Source organism: Arctopsyche grandis, chromosome 9 (assembly GCF_051622035.1).
Source record: "Arctopsyche grandis isolate Sample6627 chromosome 9, ASM5162203v2, whole genome shotgun sequence".
NCBI lineage: Eukaryota > Metazoa > Arthropoda > Insecta > Trichoptera > Hydropsychidae > Arctopsyche > Arctopsyche grandis.
The window spans coordinates 19,817,815-19,833,181 of record NC_135363.1 but is presented as its reverse complement, the minus strand read 5'-3'; the positions used below and the strand labels follow the sequence as shown (position 1 = coordinate 19,833,181).

Genomic DNA, 15,367 nt, shown 5'->3' with positions numbered 1-15,367 from the left:
CCCTTTGAATACTGACCAACGCCGATCGGCGTTTTGCCAACAAGTCCATGAGCCTGAAATACGCCGATAAGCGTTGTATTTTGAGCACGTAAAAATAAACAAGAATACTACCCGCTAAACCTTTCCAGGTAGCATTGAAAAAAAAATGCATTCAACATGGTCGTGTAATCCGTGTCAATGTTTATAAAGACTGGTTTACACTAGTTTTGGAAAAAAAAATTAATTGATATTTGACATTCTTTTGTTTATTTTACATTGTTGCAAGATATATTAGAGAGACTAAACACACCTTTACAAAACTCGAAATCCTCGGCCGTAGTTATCTAGGGTAGTGATCTAGGGTTTGTTTGGATTAGCTACAATTTTTATACCTGTTTTCTATTGGATTTCTAAATAATTCTAGTTGGAAATTTTGACGAAATTTTCAGCGTGGCTAATGCAAATTTTGGCTAATGTGGCTAATGCAAATTTTATAAGATATAGTGTGAAAAAGATAAAGTTATAGGCGCATAAACAATTAAAATCCGACAAAACGAGTGGGGGGCGGAAAGTCAAACAAACAAGGCACGGGCTCTAAGCAGAGAGCGAGCTGTCACCGACCCTAAAATTTTCGAATATTTAAACATGTTAATTACGATTATATCGTAACTATCAACTTAGCGGACACAATTGAAATCTCTATCGGGGGCCGAACCTCGCAACATAGCAAAGTTTCAAAGCAATCGGAAGAGTCTAAGGGCGGAAACACACTGAGTGGTAAGGAGTCACGTATTCTTGGGTGATTGTAAAGTGGGTGTTCCCCAAACCGAATTCGGGTGTAGTTGCACGTGCAGAATGCATATGTTTGGGAGGCCGCACGTGTATGCATATCCATATGCAACCTAAAAGTTTCTTCCACATTCCTTCAAATATGGGATTCGCCGTTATCGACCATTGTCAAGCAAGGTTAAATAAAGGATAAAATAACACCGAAAACACTCCATGGGGTGATTTTTGGGAGTGTGTACCATGTATATGGGTTAGGGCCTTAGAGGTGCTGCGATTTTTTCGCATGTTTAAAAGTATCTAAAAAAACAACACTTACTACGTACCACTTAATGTGTTTTCACCCTAAGGAAGGGAACACTTAACGTTGTACAAGTGAAACTAATAAAATCCTTGTAAATAAAGTAAAAATGCAGTGACGATTGGCATTTCCCTCACCGATAGGAACTTTCATAATGATAGGATTAATGGTATTTAAATTACACACATCCGACTTATAGATCTGCTACAGATGAGGGTTCTGATTTCTTCAAAGATGACCTTTATTTCATTAATGCATTAATTTCAATTCCTCTTCTTCCTCATTTGCTCAATGCTGATCGTCATTGATGTCGTCTTGAATTTGAGGGATCCGCTCTCTGAAATTCTTGTTTTTTGGTTACTTTTTTTCTTTCACTTTACTATTAATTGTTTTTTTCTTTTGTATTTTACACAATTTTCTACAAGTTTTATTTATTGATTTGAAATTCCAAATTGATTGATAAACCTCTTGGGTCTTCCGGCTATTTCAAGTATTTAAATTAAAAAAAAATCAGACATTGTTTCTTGGCATTAGTCAAAATTTTGAAAAGTTGAAATTTCTTATGAAAACAATACTTTAATTATTGTTACCCGGCAGTTTATATTCAGTATCAGTTTTCATGCCTTTTCTCTTCTTTTTAATTTCATACTAAAATATTTTTGCCTTATATTGGTATCTATTGATTATAAGCATTGTAAGTTTTCTATGAGTATTTTTTCGACAACATTTCAGGTTAGTGCCAGTCATACTATATAGGTATATAACAATGAGTTGCTAAAAATGACATTTTTTAGCGAATGCAGCTTCCAACTAAATTATATGATAATTATCTAAGTTATCATTTGCTACTGGACGAAAGCCTCTATCACACGTTTCGTTTCTTTTATCATTTGGAGTAGTTTATCTGACTCAACATATTATCTTTTTTCTGTAACTTTTTGCCATATTTAGCTTGGGTAACATTTCAGTATCCCTTTTTTACATCTTCCGTTCAATGTCCCTGTGGCATTGCAATTTATTCATTCATTTTATAATGTTTGCATTCTAAATGTTTCTCTGTCCGTCACTTTTCGTTATACCGATCATACTATGCTCCATACTGTTTTAATACACTTTATTACATAATCGTATAAATATCAGGTTAAAACTTTGTTTGTAAACGAAACTAGATATATGTATGTATGTAAGTATCCACACGGTAGAACTCTAGATTTTCTGACGTTTCGTAACAATATATTATTGCGTTATTGGGCTAAAAGTACAATGTGAAATTAATACAGTGACTTCGGTTTGAGTTTCGTATCTCGTAATGAATTTCTACTAACTAAAAGATTGTTTAGAATTTAGAAATTTCGTTGCTGGAGTGATTTCGGCTTGGTAATATGTTAAGAAGAGGCCGGCTAGAAAGAAGCTAAAAACGTTAAGGTTATGGAGTCGACTCTGAATTTAATCTTTCCATCTTCATTTTCATATCTTGTGAGTTCGTATGCTCATTAGGCATCACCTTAGCAACAGCTCATCAGGCAAATTCATATATTTAGTTAATAGAAATTCTCAAATTTCAGAACTTTTGGCGATATTGTTCTTCAACGTATTCAGTCTCGTTAGCGCTAGTTGTCGACCATAGAGAACTATAACTTCATATCAATGAGAATTTTCTAGAGTATAATTGAAAATTAGTCTACGGATAGCTGAGCGAAAAAGAAAAATCAAGCTTCTGGGTGGTCTACTCCGTCCCCGGAGTCTGTGAAAGCAAGTGAAAACAATACAAGAACATTTGATTTGATTACTTATTGACGAGTTCGAGAGATCTAAGAGAGCCATTGTTATGAAGTTAGGCGCAATTTATAAACACAATAGCTCCACTATATAAAAGACTTTACAATTCGAGATATGCTCTTCCTCTTTTATGAGAGATTGAATTGCTTTAGACGGTAACATTTTACAATATAAAGGTATTATAATATATGTATATGTATGTATGTAAGTTCATACATATATGAATTTATATGCATGAAACATTATTTTTCACATAAGATTGTGATCCTGCACGAATAATACTTTTTTCTGTGAATGGTACCATAAAAACTGATGTATGAAATATTTTATTTAATATTTAGATTTTTTATATTGAGAATATATATCGTATAAATGTATTCTAACTAAAATATAATTGTCATTCTATTCAATAATTTGATAAGATTAATTTTTCGAACGAATATGAGTCATTATATGAAAGCATTGTGACTCTAACTTAGTAATGTGGAGTTATAGGGATTTCACTTAGCCTACATATCTATAAAATGATTTAATTAGTGATGAAAATAGGACCTCGACATGAGTTGTTAAAATATTTCGCAAAAATACAAACACAATTTATTTTATAATTACAACGAAAAATCAACACTTAGTGAAATTAGTGCAGGGACGAGAAGATGGATCACTTTACTACCTGGACTAATTGTTTTACAATCGAAAACACTCTATTTTTTTCCGATTTATTAAAACCTTAACTTCAAAGGCATTGTCGTCGACGCCGATGCAGATTTCGTCAATCTTTTTCAAAATCAATTTTTGATTCATGCATCGACATCGATCGAAAAAAATACACGTATAATATGAATCTAATGATTTTTTTTGTTGACCTTCGATCGATCGGTGCCTTAAAGGGAACAAAGGGTTATTGCTGGGTCTGCTCGCAAACCTCCAGCCGGCCCCCTTTGAAGTCAATCATCGGCATCGAAATAAAACAAATTGCGACGGTAACTTTTTAATAGGCGTTTAACGAGAGCGCCACGTCGTAATTTTTCAGTTAAAATTTCGCATGGAGTCAACGAATCGGATCAACGGCCAATTGGAAGCCAAAATTGTATACTCGGATGATGATGATGATTTTTTTTATAAATAAATAATAATATAATATTATTTAGACGATGATAGCAAAATTGTTTCGTAATCACCGTGTTTATTAACTAATTCGGCGAACATCAAACAGGGGAGACGTCGATGTTCGCAGATCGGAGCCTTGTACATAGTAGCCAGAAGATTTTAACACTATTATGGCCGCAGCTTCGATAAATATAATTGAGATTGATTTTATCAATAATATCGATCAAAATATACACAATTGACACAAACACACTAAATGATACACAAATAACGAACGCTTCGAGAAAACTCGCAATAACTTTTAAAACAACCGTAAAAATTTCATGAAACTTTCCAATAAATACCTCCACTATGTATGAAAGGTGCGTGTTGATTTTCATAAAGATCGTTCATCTGGAAGTAGTTGTGAAACATTTTCCATTAGATTGCAAGTATTTATGTATCGTTTATGGGTGAAATTGTATTAATATTGCCAGTCTGTTTCATCAAATAATTTATGGCTGAGATTGTTAACCAAATATTATATTTATGTTCGAATGTGTTCAAATACCAATCAATGGATTAGTTTTGCGTGTACGTGAATAAGTTTTGTGTACACATTCAAATACAAATCTATTTAAATACACGCATACCTATAGACGGGTGTTTGAGTAAATTAGCGTATAGCAAGCGCGATCAATAAATAGTTTGTTGATGTTAATCTCGGCGAATAAACACGGGCGGCGCTTTGATTTCGATAGTCAAATATCATAAAATCAACTGGGGTTAAAATAAACCAAAAAAGGCAAATGACAATAAGTATTGCGGTTGTTTTTGTTCGAACTCACCTGCCCGGTCGTCTCCATGGCGGTATATACGTAGTCCTTTTGATCGTATTTGACGCTTTTTAAACAAAACACGCCAACAATTAGCCAACACGTATTGAAAATATCGAATATTGTTTTATGCGTGTTGTCTTGTGTGTATATAGAACGTCGGCGAGTGTCATATACAGTCGATTTTGTCCGCCACTAACGATTCGGTTTCAGCTGTAATTCGAGTTGATGAGTTCTCTTTACAGCATCCATAATAATGTCTTCTCGGCCGTCGCACATTCACGTCCATATGTACATTTTATCTGTTGAATATACAAATAAAACAAATATAATAAGTTGTATAACTTACACATACATCGTGTAGTTATCCGGGGAATTATATCAATGGACGCGAAAAGGTTAACGAATTTATTAAAACGAAGCTTCATTTGAATTAGTGCTAGTAGATAAGTCCGATTGGACGTGCGTCAATTAACGATATCGCAAATTAATTTAATTGATTTTATAAGCAAAATGAAAAAATAAATTATTAAAAAACCGGCTCGTGCGAACTAAACAGTAGCCGGTGGACCAGTCATGTGTAATATATTAAAGTTGTTTTTTGTTTAATGAAAATTTAATACATTGAAATAAAAACCTGTTGATTTACATTTTATGTACGTGAAAAATAGAGTATATATACTAGAGTTTATTATACGTAAGAAAATTTATAAGAATTGTAAATATATTTTTGAGCTCTTTTTCCTATTATGCTGTACATTAACATTAAAATAATATAATACTATAATTACAAAAAAAAAATATTGTAAAATAGAAAATGATCAAAGATCAGTAGTTATTAATATAAATATAAGATGTATTGTGAATATTATTTAGTAATAATAAAAAGGCTTTAAAAATTAAATTATAAGAAAAATAAAAGCTTTGGGATAGCTCCTGTGATTTAATTATTCGCAATTTGCTGAATACATATACAATTTGCTGATTACATTTAATACTAAATCATCTCTATTTTAGTTAATCGACATATGGACCATATTGAATGCTGTGAAAGCAATAAATTTGTACCTTAGAGATTTAGATTGAGTATTGACGGTTTTAAACATGTTTAAGTAGATATGTACATAGTTTTTGATTATCTCAGATATGACTTTTCCATCTCTATGGAATATAATAAGAAAACATACATACTTTATATGCAGACTTGGCATATTAATTGATGGAAACTACATATGCTTACTATTTAAGGTAACGGGTTGAAACAAGGTACCAATTTTTAATGAAGTGTTTAGGGGTGAGATGATTTATCATTTTATATTTTTGAGGAAAGCGAAACAAATGGTGATTATTATAACAAAAGGGATCCACACACGAGAATAAATAATAAAAGAGGTCATAGAAGTTTCGCATCATATGTATGTTGTTAAAATGTTTGACATGGTGTATACATAACACACCTAATTAATAGATACAATTACGGAGCAAATATTTCACTTTTATCATTGCATCTGAACGAACACAAACATGCAGATTTAGTTCATACACCATTAAATATATATGTCTAGTTGGCGGAATTAAAATAATTGAAAGCGAAATGAACAAACCGAGTGCGGTACACTCGTGTAAGCCGTATGAAATGCTCAATTAGTACAAACCGAAACCCGCAATCCGGTTCAATTATAATAGGTTTTCCTAATTTGATTACCATGTAGTCTCTATGCTAATTATCGTTTTCGAATAGTGTCAAAATGCATTCATATTGCATTTCGACTTACAAACCAATACGAGAGTATGTATGTGTGTACATCGAATTAGATAGTGTCGTTTATGTATGATAAGTTGCACGGAAAAAATTATGTATACGTCTTTGTTATAAAAAAATAGTAAAATTAGGTTGCAGTCCTAGTTAAATTAAGATAATCATCATCATCATCATTCACAGTCATTCGCCATCTACTGTTGTACATATATGTTGTACATAGCTCTCCACCACGCTTCCATTCGTCTCTATTTTGGTCAACTCTCATCCATCTTATCCCACAAATTTGTCTAATTTCATCTTTCCTGCGGCCTTCTTTGCACCCTTTTACATTCCCTCGGGTACCATTTGAGCACTTTTTTTCTCTATCTATCTATCACCGTTCTACTACGTGACCCGTCCATTGCTATTTCAAATTCGTTACCATCACCATTACATCAACCACCTTTATCATACTTCTAATTCACGTATTCCGAATTATATCTCTCGCTATGCCAAGCATACAGCGTTCCATACTTCGTTGAGTTAACATGGACCTTATGCAACATTCTGGCGTTCAATGCCCAAGTTAAGAAATATAAAGTACTAAATGAAAATCGAAATTAATAAAAAGAAAAATCATAAAAAATGGAAAGTTTTCAATGATTTTACATTTGTATATAATTATCATTTCCATTCATAAATATAATCATTTACAGTCATTCACCATGGACTACTGGATTAAGGCTTCTCCAGCGCGTTTACTACCGTCTCTGTTTTGCGCAACTCTGATCCATATCACCTCACATATTTTCCTTGCGCTCTTCCTTTTACCCTTTCACATTCTCTCGAGTACCATTTTAGCACCTTTTGTCCATTATTCTAGTTACGTAATTCCCTCATTTCCATGTCAATATCTTCAATATCTTCACTCTCTCCACTATATCCACTACCCTTTTCATACTTCCCACCTATGTACATATTCCGCTTCTTAACTTTTCTCGTTATGCCTAGCATGCAGCGTTCTATACTTCTTTAAGTGTATTGGACTTTGATAACACATCTTAATATAATATATTATTTGTATAAGAAAAATAGTGTGTTAAAGATCCTATCAATATCTGATTAACATGTTGAATTATGCATAAAAAAATATAAACAAATACCTATGTATTTTGATGTTTGATCTGAATTACACGATTAATTACTTTAAATTAAAAGTATCTAAAAAATGATTTTTAAAAACTCACCTCTTCTATATTTTGTTTATAAAATTAAGACAATATGTATATAAAAAAAACCCAATTAAGAAATCACCAATTCTCTCCGTAAACTTTGATCATGAGTATGGCAAAGTGCTGAATGTGCCATAGCGAGAGGGGGGCGAAAAGGGAAAAAACGATCAGAAAAGTGTGGACAAATGGGACAGTGTGGACGATAAACATCAACGTCAACGATATACGTCACCGTGGAGGAAGATGCAGTATTTTCAAACGTGTCTATTACGATTATTTTTCACCATGGTAATGGCGGACGTCATTTCCACTTATATTGATGACCAAACCGAGCAAAATGGCAAAGTTTGAAAACGATCGGATAAGAACCCAAACTTGTTCAGACTACAAAATCGATTCTGAACTAAGAAGAGGTTAGTAAAAAATGGAAATATTTGAGCATACCAAAATGCAAAAAAATGAAAATATGGTTGAAGCTGTCTTCAATATTCTTTCTAGTATTGAATTTTGTAATAAGAGGCAAACTTTTTCCTGAATTGTAATCGTAAGTGAAACGAAAAGAGGTTAGTAAAAAAAAAAAATAAACCATGCGAACATGGAAGGTCGAACGTCCTGCGAGTTTGACGTTTGACGCCTTTTTAACCCGTTGCTTGCCGGGGTGCGTTCTTTCGTAGAAAAAATGAAATGTCGTCGAAATCCTGATTTATCGATTAATCGTTTATTAGTCGTCGTCGATGTCGGCGTTCTCTCTGATTTAGCAGATTTATTCGGCGCCAAGGAAGTAGCCGAGGCGGCGCAATACAAAGCTCGACCAGTTAGTTTAGTTGGTTCAGTGAGCGCGTGCCAGACACATTCTGGTCCAGAGTCAACACCGGTGACTCACGGACAACGCCAAATATTGCCGCGTAATTATGCGAGATGTACAAATAAAAAAGTCGATGGAAAAAAAACCTGTACAGAGTAGATAAGTGCAGGTAGCGAAGTCCACGGGCACTTGATACGGTTTAATAACAGTTTTTACTTTCTAAAGAAATTCTTTGAAGTAGAAAGTACTATAGGTGTATTATGTTTATGAAACACCTTAAGTCGGAATGTATCAATGACAACGTTCCGATTAAAATCTCATCCATAAATATGAATTTAACTGAATATGAAGTAATATTTATTTATTTATTTATTTAACATATTAGCCAAAGTGACATTACAGAGATCTCCAACGCGTCACTGTGGCCGGTCATTCAGTAATAATAACATCATAACAGTAATAATAACTTATAAAAATAACAATATTGACACAACATCATTAAAATCATAAAATCATAAAATCATAAAATCATAAAAAAAAAACATAGATAAAGTAATAACAATCATTCATATTTAAAATAGGCAAAATCAACCACTGGCATTCCTCAACAACCACTCAACCAGATTAGTATATTTTATATTGAAGAGGTCAATTTCACCAGAAATCCGGTTGAACAGATATATAGCCCTAGATATAGGAGCCGTTGTCAACATATTTGTGCGAGCCACAGGAGGAACAAACAAATCACGATATCTCAAGTCCCTGAATTTGCTAGGTGCATTAAACCTAAATTCATTTAGAACCTGAGGATTGTGAATTATCCCATTCAACAGCTTAAAAAAGTGCCTTCCCAGTAACATATTCCGACGAGACTCCAATGAGTTGAAACCTAACGCCCCTAATAGGAATGCACTAGGATATAGCCAAGGATAATAACCATACTGTTTCAAATAAAGATATCTGAGAAACCGTTTTTGGATTCTCTCAATCTTCAATGAATGAGTTATATGGGTAGGATTCCATATAATAGAAGAAAATTCTAGAATACTACGTACTAAAGATTCATAAAGAATTTTAAGCACCAACGTACTCTGGAAAGGTTTGCTAACTCTTAGTAAGAATCCCAGCATTTTTGTGGCTCGCAAACAAATATTGTCTATGTGTCGTTTAAATTGAAAATTATTCGAGAACAAGACCCCCAAATCACAATATTCATCCACAAACTTTAATTCAACACCACTTAGGCGATATGGATAAATCAAGCGATTTGAAGATCTTGCCACATTGAGAACACAGCATTTTTGAATGCTAAAAAATAATTTATTATCGACAGACCAACTTGACAGCGCATCTAAGTCCAATTGGAGAAGGGCTGCGTCACTATGATATAGCATTATAATATAATATAACCCTTAAAAGGTCTTCTGTAATTACAGAGGTTTAAATTTTACGATTGCATTTGAATCATATATAGATAACAATTGGCATTAGCATTTGTTACGAACGATCCCATTCGTAGTAAATACAAGATTGTATGTAATTTGAACTTCACACACCCGCAGTGGATTTAAGCTTTTAAATTCAGGAAAACATTTAAACGTCAAATCAATACGTGCACTTTAACATGTAACATTCTTACCATAATATCTGGTTTTGTGACATGAAGGAGTCTAAAGACTCACCCTTCCCGTAATGTACCAAAGTATATTCATTCTATAGTAACTTTGTACCTACATACATACTTCAGCTGAAGAAGTAAAAAATATTTCACAGACAGGATGAATATATACAGACATAGGACTGATAATTTTTTGAATGGATTGTTAATGAAAATGACTGATATTTTTAATAGGTTTTATTTTTTTTAAATACACCGATGAATGAATGTTTTTCTACTTAATAATTTGTTGTCCTTTTGATGGATTATACGTATGACCAGAAAACGGATTGTCGTCGGGGCAAAGCCAATTAAGTATACATCATTTTAACAGTGTTCAAAACATAAGAGCAAAAAAGCTTATAAAAATTAATTTATACGAAATTAACAATAGCCTCGGTCCCTATCCGATGTCACATAGGATATCCATTAACATCCCAGATAACAATACACATAACAATAAAAAAAAGGTTATCATAAAAAAAGTTTTTAAAAATATGAAAATAATTTTGGCCTAATAATAAGCAGTTTTAGGACGCTTTTTGCACAAAAAATGGTCCGCTATTGTTCATTTCTTAAAACCATGCTTTTTATCTCTTGCTTTAAACACTAATAGAGCGGTCTATTGATATTTGAAAAGCATCCTTCCAACGCCGAATTTTGCTGATGAGTATCCGTAGTCTATTTAGGACTAAAGGGCGGCGTTCAGACTATGCTTTATGGATTAAAAATGGTTCACTATTTTCAACTCTTTTGCTTTACGGTAATGGAGAGGTCTACTGTTATTTTGACGAGCAGCAATCCGACATCTTAGTCTACTTATGACTAAAGAGCGGACTCAGAGCGCACCGTTCATTGTTCAATTGTTGTAAATGCATTGTTAAAGATTCGCCGAACCTTTTTTTTTTGAACTCTAGCTTTGTAAATAGAGCCAAACCACCCCGATTCCTGGAAAAAGCACGGTCTCTATCCGCACTCAACTTATGACTATTGCGCTCATAATCAGGTATGAAAGATAATTGAATCCGATGAAAATACATATACTCATTTAGCATGGTAATAAGCTCTGCATCTTGATTCCGATTTGTCGACGTTGTGTTATGACTAGTCACCGGAGCCTGAGGGGGCCGTGTATTGTTCAATGGTTGTAAATACATTGTTAAAGGTTTGCCGAACAATGGATAGCACTGTGACTATCCTACCTCTAGTTATGACTCATGAGTAGTGGCCGGATCCACAGCGCGCCGTTTATTATTCAATTGTTGTAAATGCTATTGTTCAATTATTGTAAAAGCTTCGCCCAACCTTTTTTTTTGTACTCTAGCTTTGTAAATAGAGCCAAACCACCCCGATTCCTGGAAAAAGCACGGTCTATAAGCAGAGATCGGTAGAAAAGTTGCTTTTGGACACAAAAAATGGTTCACTATTGTCAATTACTATTTTCCTACAAAGCAAGAGAGCAAAAAAAAGGTTGACAATAATAATTGACAATAGTGAACCATTTTTGTGGGCAAAAGCAACTTGTCCACCGATCTCTGGTTATTTAACACGCGCGAGCCTCTAAATACGTGATTCGAATTGGTCTGAATATATCAGCTGACCAATAAATAAGGATCGTGAATTTTTTTCCCCGCTGAGTAGAATGAATTGATGTGTAAATAAGATATTTTTATGGATTAAGAGCGTTGTACGCAACCCGAACAAATAAACGTTCCGGAACTTTCATCCTATCCAGTTTCACGCGAGACGGCACAGCTAGGGCTGGCATCATCGAGCTTGTCACAGATTGAGTGGCAACTGGGTACATTATACGGATCGGTGTTTGCGATGGATCGGGCATCAGAAGACGACGACGTGCGCCATTAACGCCGAATGTCTGGCACTCCCGGTCGCATAAATACACTCAATGTTCGATCAAAGGCGAACCGTATCAAAGACCAAAAATCATTTGTTCGCGCCCGCTTTGATCTGGGTGCGGTCAAAGGGTTCCCCGACCGCATCATCGTTGGACTCGCAGAATCGTAAAGTCGAAACGAGAATGCATAAACGCCCTGCCACCATGAAATCGGCCCTCGGCTACCTGTTCTACACCTGACGGTTATCGCATCCGACACTCTGCCACTGCGAAATGCATCAGGGGGAGCAGCGAGACTTTAAGCCCGTGAACGGGATGGATATGCAAATCCGTACAGCGGCAATACGTCTCGATTGGTAAACGAGTGTGGAATTCGGGATAGAAACGCGAAACTGGTTCGAGGAAATGAGAATCAAGTGCAGGTCGATTGCATTGATACCCACTCAGTAGTATAAATGTATACTATGTATGTACTTTAAATTGATTGTATAATACTTGGAACTTCAATATCGATGGGCTTTGCTGCTTTGCATGTCAGGTATTAGATTCAAAGATGTTACAATAACAATAAAGTGGAACGCGTGGGTGAGGACTACAAATCATGATCGGTGCAACGGATATGCAAGTGAAAATACAATTGCAGTCTCCGGGATGTGGATGGCAGATGCATAAAACTAGTGCTCGAATGGAAGTATGTATGTAAAATTTATGAAAGTACGTAATTGAAAGCATGGAATCTAGAGCTGATGATTGAAAGGATAAAAGTGCAGACACACAAAGTGGTTTTTTTAAAGATACTTTTGCATATGTAAAAAATACGCTGGCACGCTTAATCTATGCTATGGCCATCAAGGCCAAAACTTCTCATCTGGTGTGTTTTCGGTGATATTTTATCCTTGTATTTACATATGTAGGTTTGACAGTGATCAATAACTGTGATTACTAGAGGTAGGATAACCAAGGTGGCGTTTATTGTTCAAATGTTGTAAATGCATTGTTAAAGGTTTGCCAAACCTTTTATACAAAGCATTTACAACAATTGAACAATAAGCGGCACCTTGGCTATCCTACCTCTAGTGATTACCAGAGACCGGCGGACAAGTTTCCATTGCCCACAAAAAATGGTTCACTATTGTCAATTACTATTGTCTTACAAAGAGAGCAAAAAAAAGGTTGACCGCCGGTCTCTGGTGATTACCACATTAGAAGAAATCTGGGAGAAACTTATCGAAATAATAAGGTCGTACGAATTAACACTGACACGAAGATACGCCCATCACAGCTGGAGTCAACCTAGGTATGGCATACCGTACGATTCAATGAATGAAACAGACTTGATTGAAGTTGCGCAATATGTCAAATGTAGAAATCGAATTTTATGCAATATAGGTAGAATAGAATCAAGGATACTTCTTAATATTTTGGCAGTGGCGTAGCTAGGAATTTCGGGCCCCTATACAAAAATTGTCCAAGGCTCCCCCAACCCTCCCCATATTGTGATTTTAAAAATATGAGATGAAATAATTCAAATTGTTTGTTGATATATATTTGCATAGGACTATAAGTATAATAATTCTACAAAAAAAAATAATTTAACTTAGATTACTGATTTTAAAAATTCGTCATTTTTTTTTATTACTTTAGATATTTTTAAGTTGGACAATGTTAAATTATTTTAAGTGTATCTACATATATTTATATAAATTTGGACCCCCTGTCAAGCTGGGCCCTCATATTGTGCATGACTTTGCTATGAGGTAGCTACGCCACTGTATTTTGGTTGGAATTGTTTTAAAAAACAATGATTTTTATCGACTTATAATCGTAAATAAATAAACCACTTTTATAATTGTTCACAAACAAGCAAAACAATACGAAGAGAAAAGTTTAATTTTAAAATATTAAGTAAACGTCACTTGAATCGAATAAATAAAAAAATATTGTAATGTAAATATAACAATAAAAGTCTATAAACTAAAACAAGTTTATATTTTTAAGAACAAATCAAAATTGAATCAATTTTGACAAAAGTGATTCAAGTTTTCCAAACAATTAATTTGCTCAAGTTTTAAACATAAGTTTGAATTTAAATTTCTGTTATTATAGACCGACTTGGAACACTTGAATATATCATTGAATTTAATATTAAATGACGTAAAAAATAATTCTATATGTCATCAACCAAATAATTGATATTTAATTGAAACAAAACTTTCAAAATAACCGAAGGTAATACAAGGCATAAATTAATAAACAAACAAACTTTCAACTCAAAATGAAAATGTATGCGAAAACTTTAATATAAATCTAACCATTTAAATTGAAAAAGTTTTAAATAACAAACTACATTTAATAACTTTGAATAATTTGATTTTATACGTATTATTAAATGTCATTGCCATAACTACGTACCTGTAAGCATGCGATAACAAACAAAATTTCACAATACATTATCGTGCAATGAAACAATTTCAATTCAATCGAAATCATCAATAATAAAATATATACAATACTTGAGCACAGTACAAATATTATCCACATATCTAAATACGTATGTATGTATAGCGAATTCGAGCATACGAACAACAAACATAATCAAACGTCAAACGTCAAAACTTTCGCTAGCCGTCAGCTCAACGGCGCATGCTCCAAAAGTTTCGCCGGCAAAACTTTTCCAACGCATACGTACATACGATAGATACTCGAGTTCAAAAAATTAAACCGGAAACGAACACATCGACGCGAATTTCCAATCACAATTGCGCATGCGTCGAGGCGACAATTTGGCGCGAAAAACACCACCCACCCCGCGACATTGAAAACTACGATACATCCAAAGGTCACAACCGGCACTGGAATATTATAGGTCACTTGTGGCAGGGGGTATTGACAATGATCGTTTGATGGGATGTGTACCGTGGCGTGTGTGCGTGTCACGTGCGATGAACGGTCGCGCAGCATCCGGCCGTGCTATCCGCGCAGTGGTCCGTGCTCGACTGTCGACAGCCACTCTGCAGCCTACACTTGGTTGTTGACTGTTGACTGTTGACTGTTGAGTGTTGAGTGTTGAGTGTTGGCCGCGTGCCGTACCTGCCCCGAGCGCCGCCCCCCGTCCAACTCAATTAGCACACAGCTTCCAGAATGGGGGCGCGCGACCCAAAGGTAACCATGGCCCAGTGCATAGAGAATAGCCACCGGCTCAGGTGACAAATCAAGGTAATGTGAAAGAGCGCAAGGAAGGCTTCAAAGGAGACGGGTAAAAGAAAGACAGCAAGATAGATAGGTAGACGAAATTAGAAAAACATGT

General features: G+C 34.6%; 1 protein-coding gene across 1 annotated transcript in view; it reads right to left on the bottom strand.

The window, feature by feature from the left end:
- Positions 1-15,111, bottom strand: part of Notum (palmitoleoyl-protein carboxylesterase notum) — a 48,660-nt gene extending 33,549 nt beyond the window's left edge. The window contains exons 1-2 of the mRNA XM_077438784.1: positions 14,977-15,111; positions 4,783-5,072 (exon numbers count right to left, since the gene is read on the bottom strand). Coding sequence (XP_077294910.1) covers positions 4,783-4,800 — 18 coding nt within the window. The 5' untranslated portion in view covers positions 4,801-5,072; positions 14,977-15,111. The remainder of the gene's footprint in view (positions 1-4,782; positions 5,073-14,976) is intronic.
- Positions 15,112-15,367: the final 256 nt, after the last annotated feature.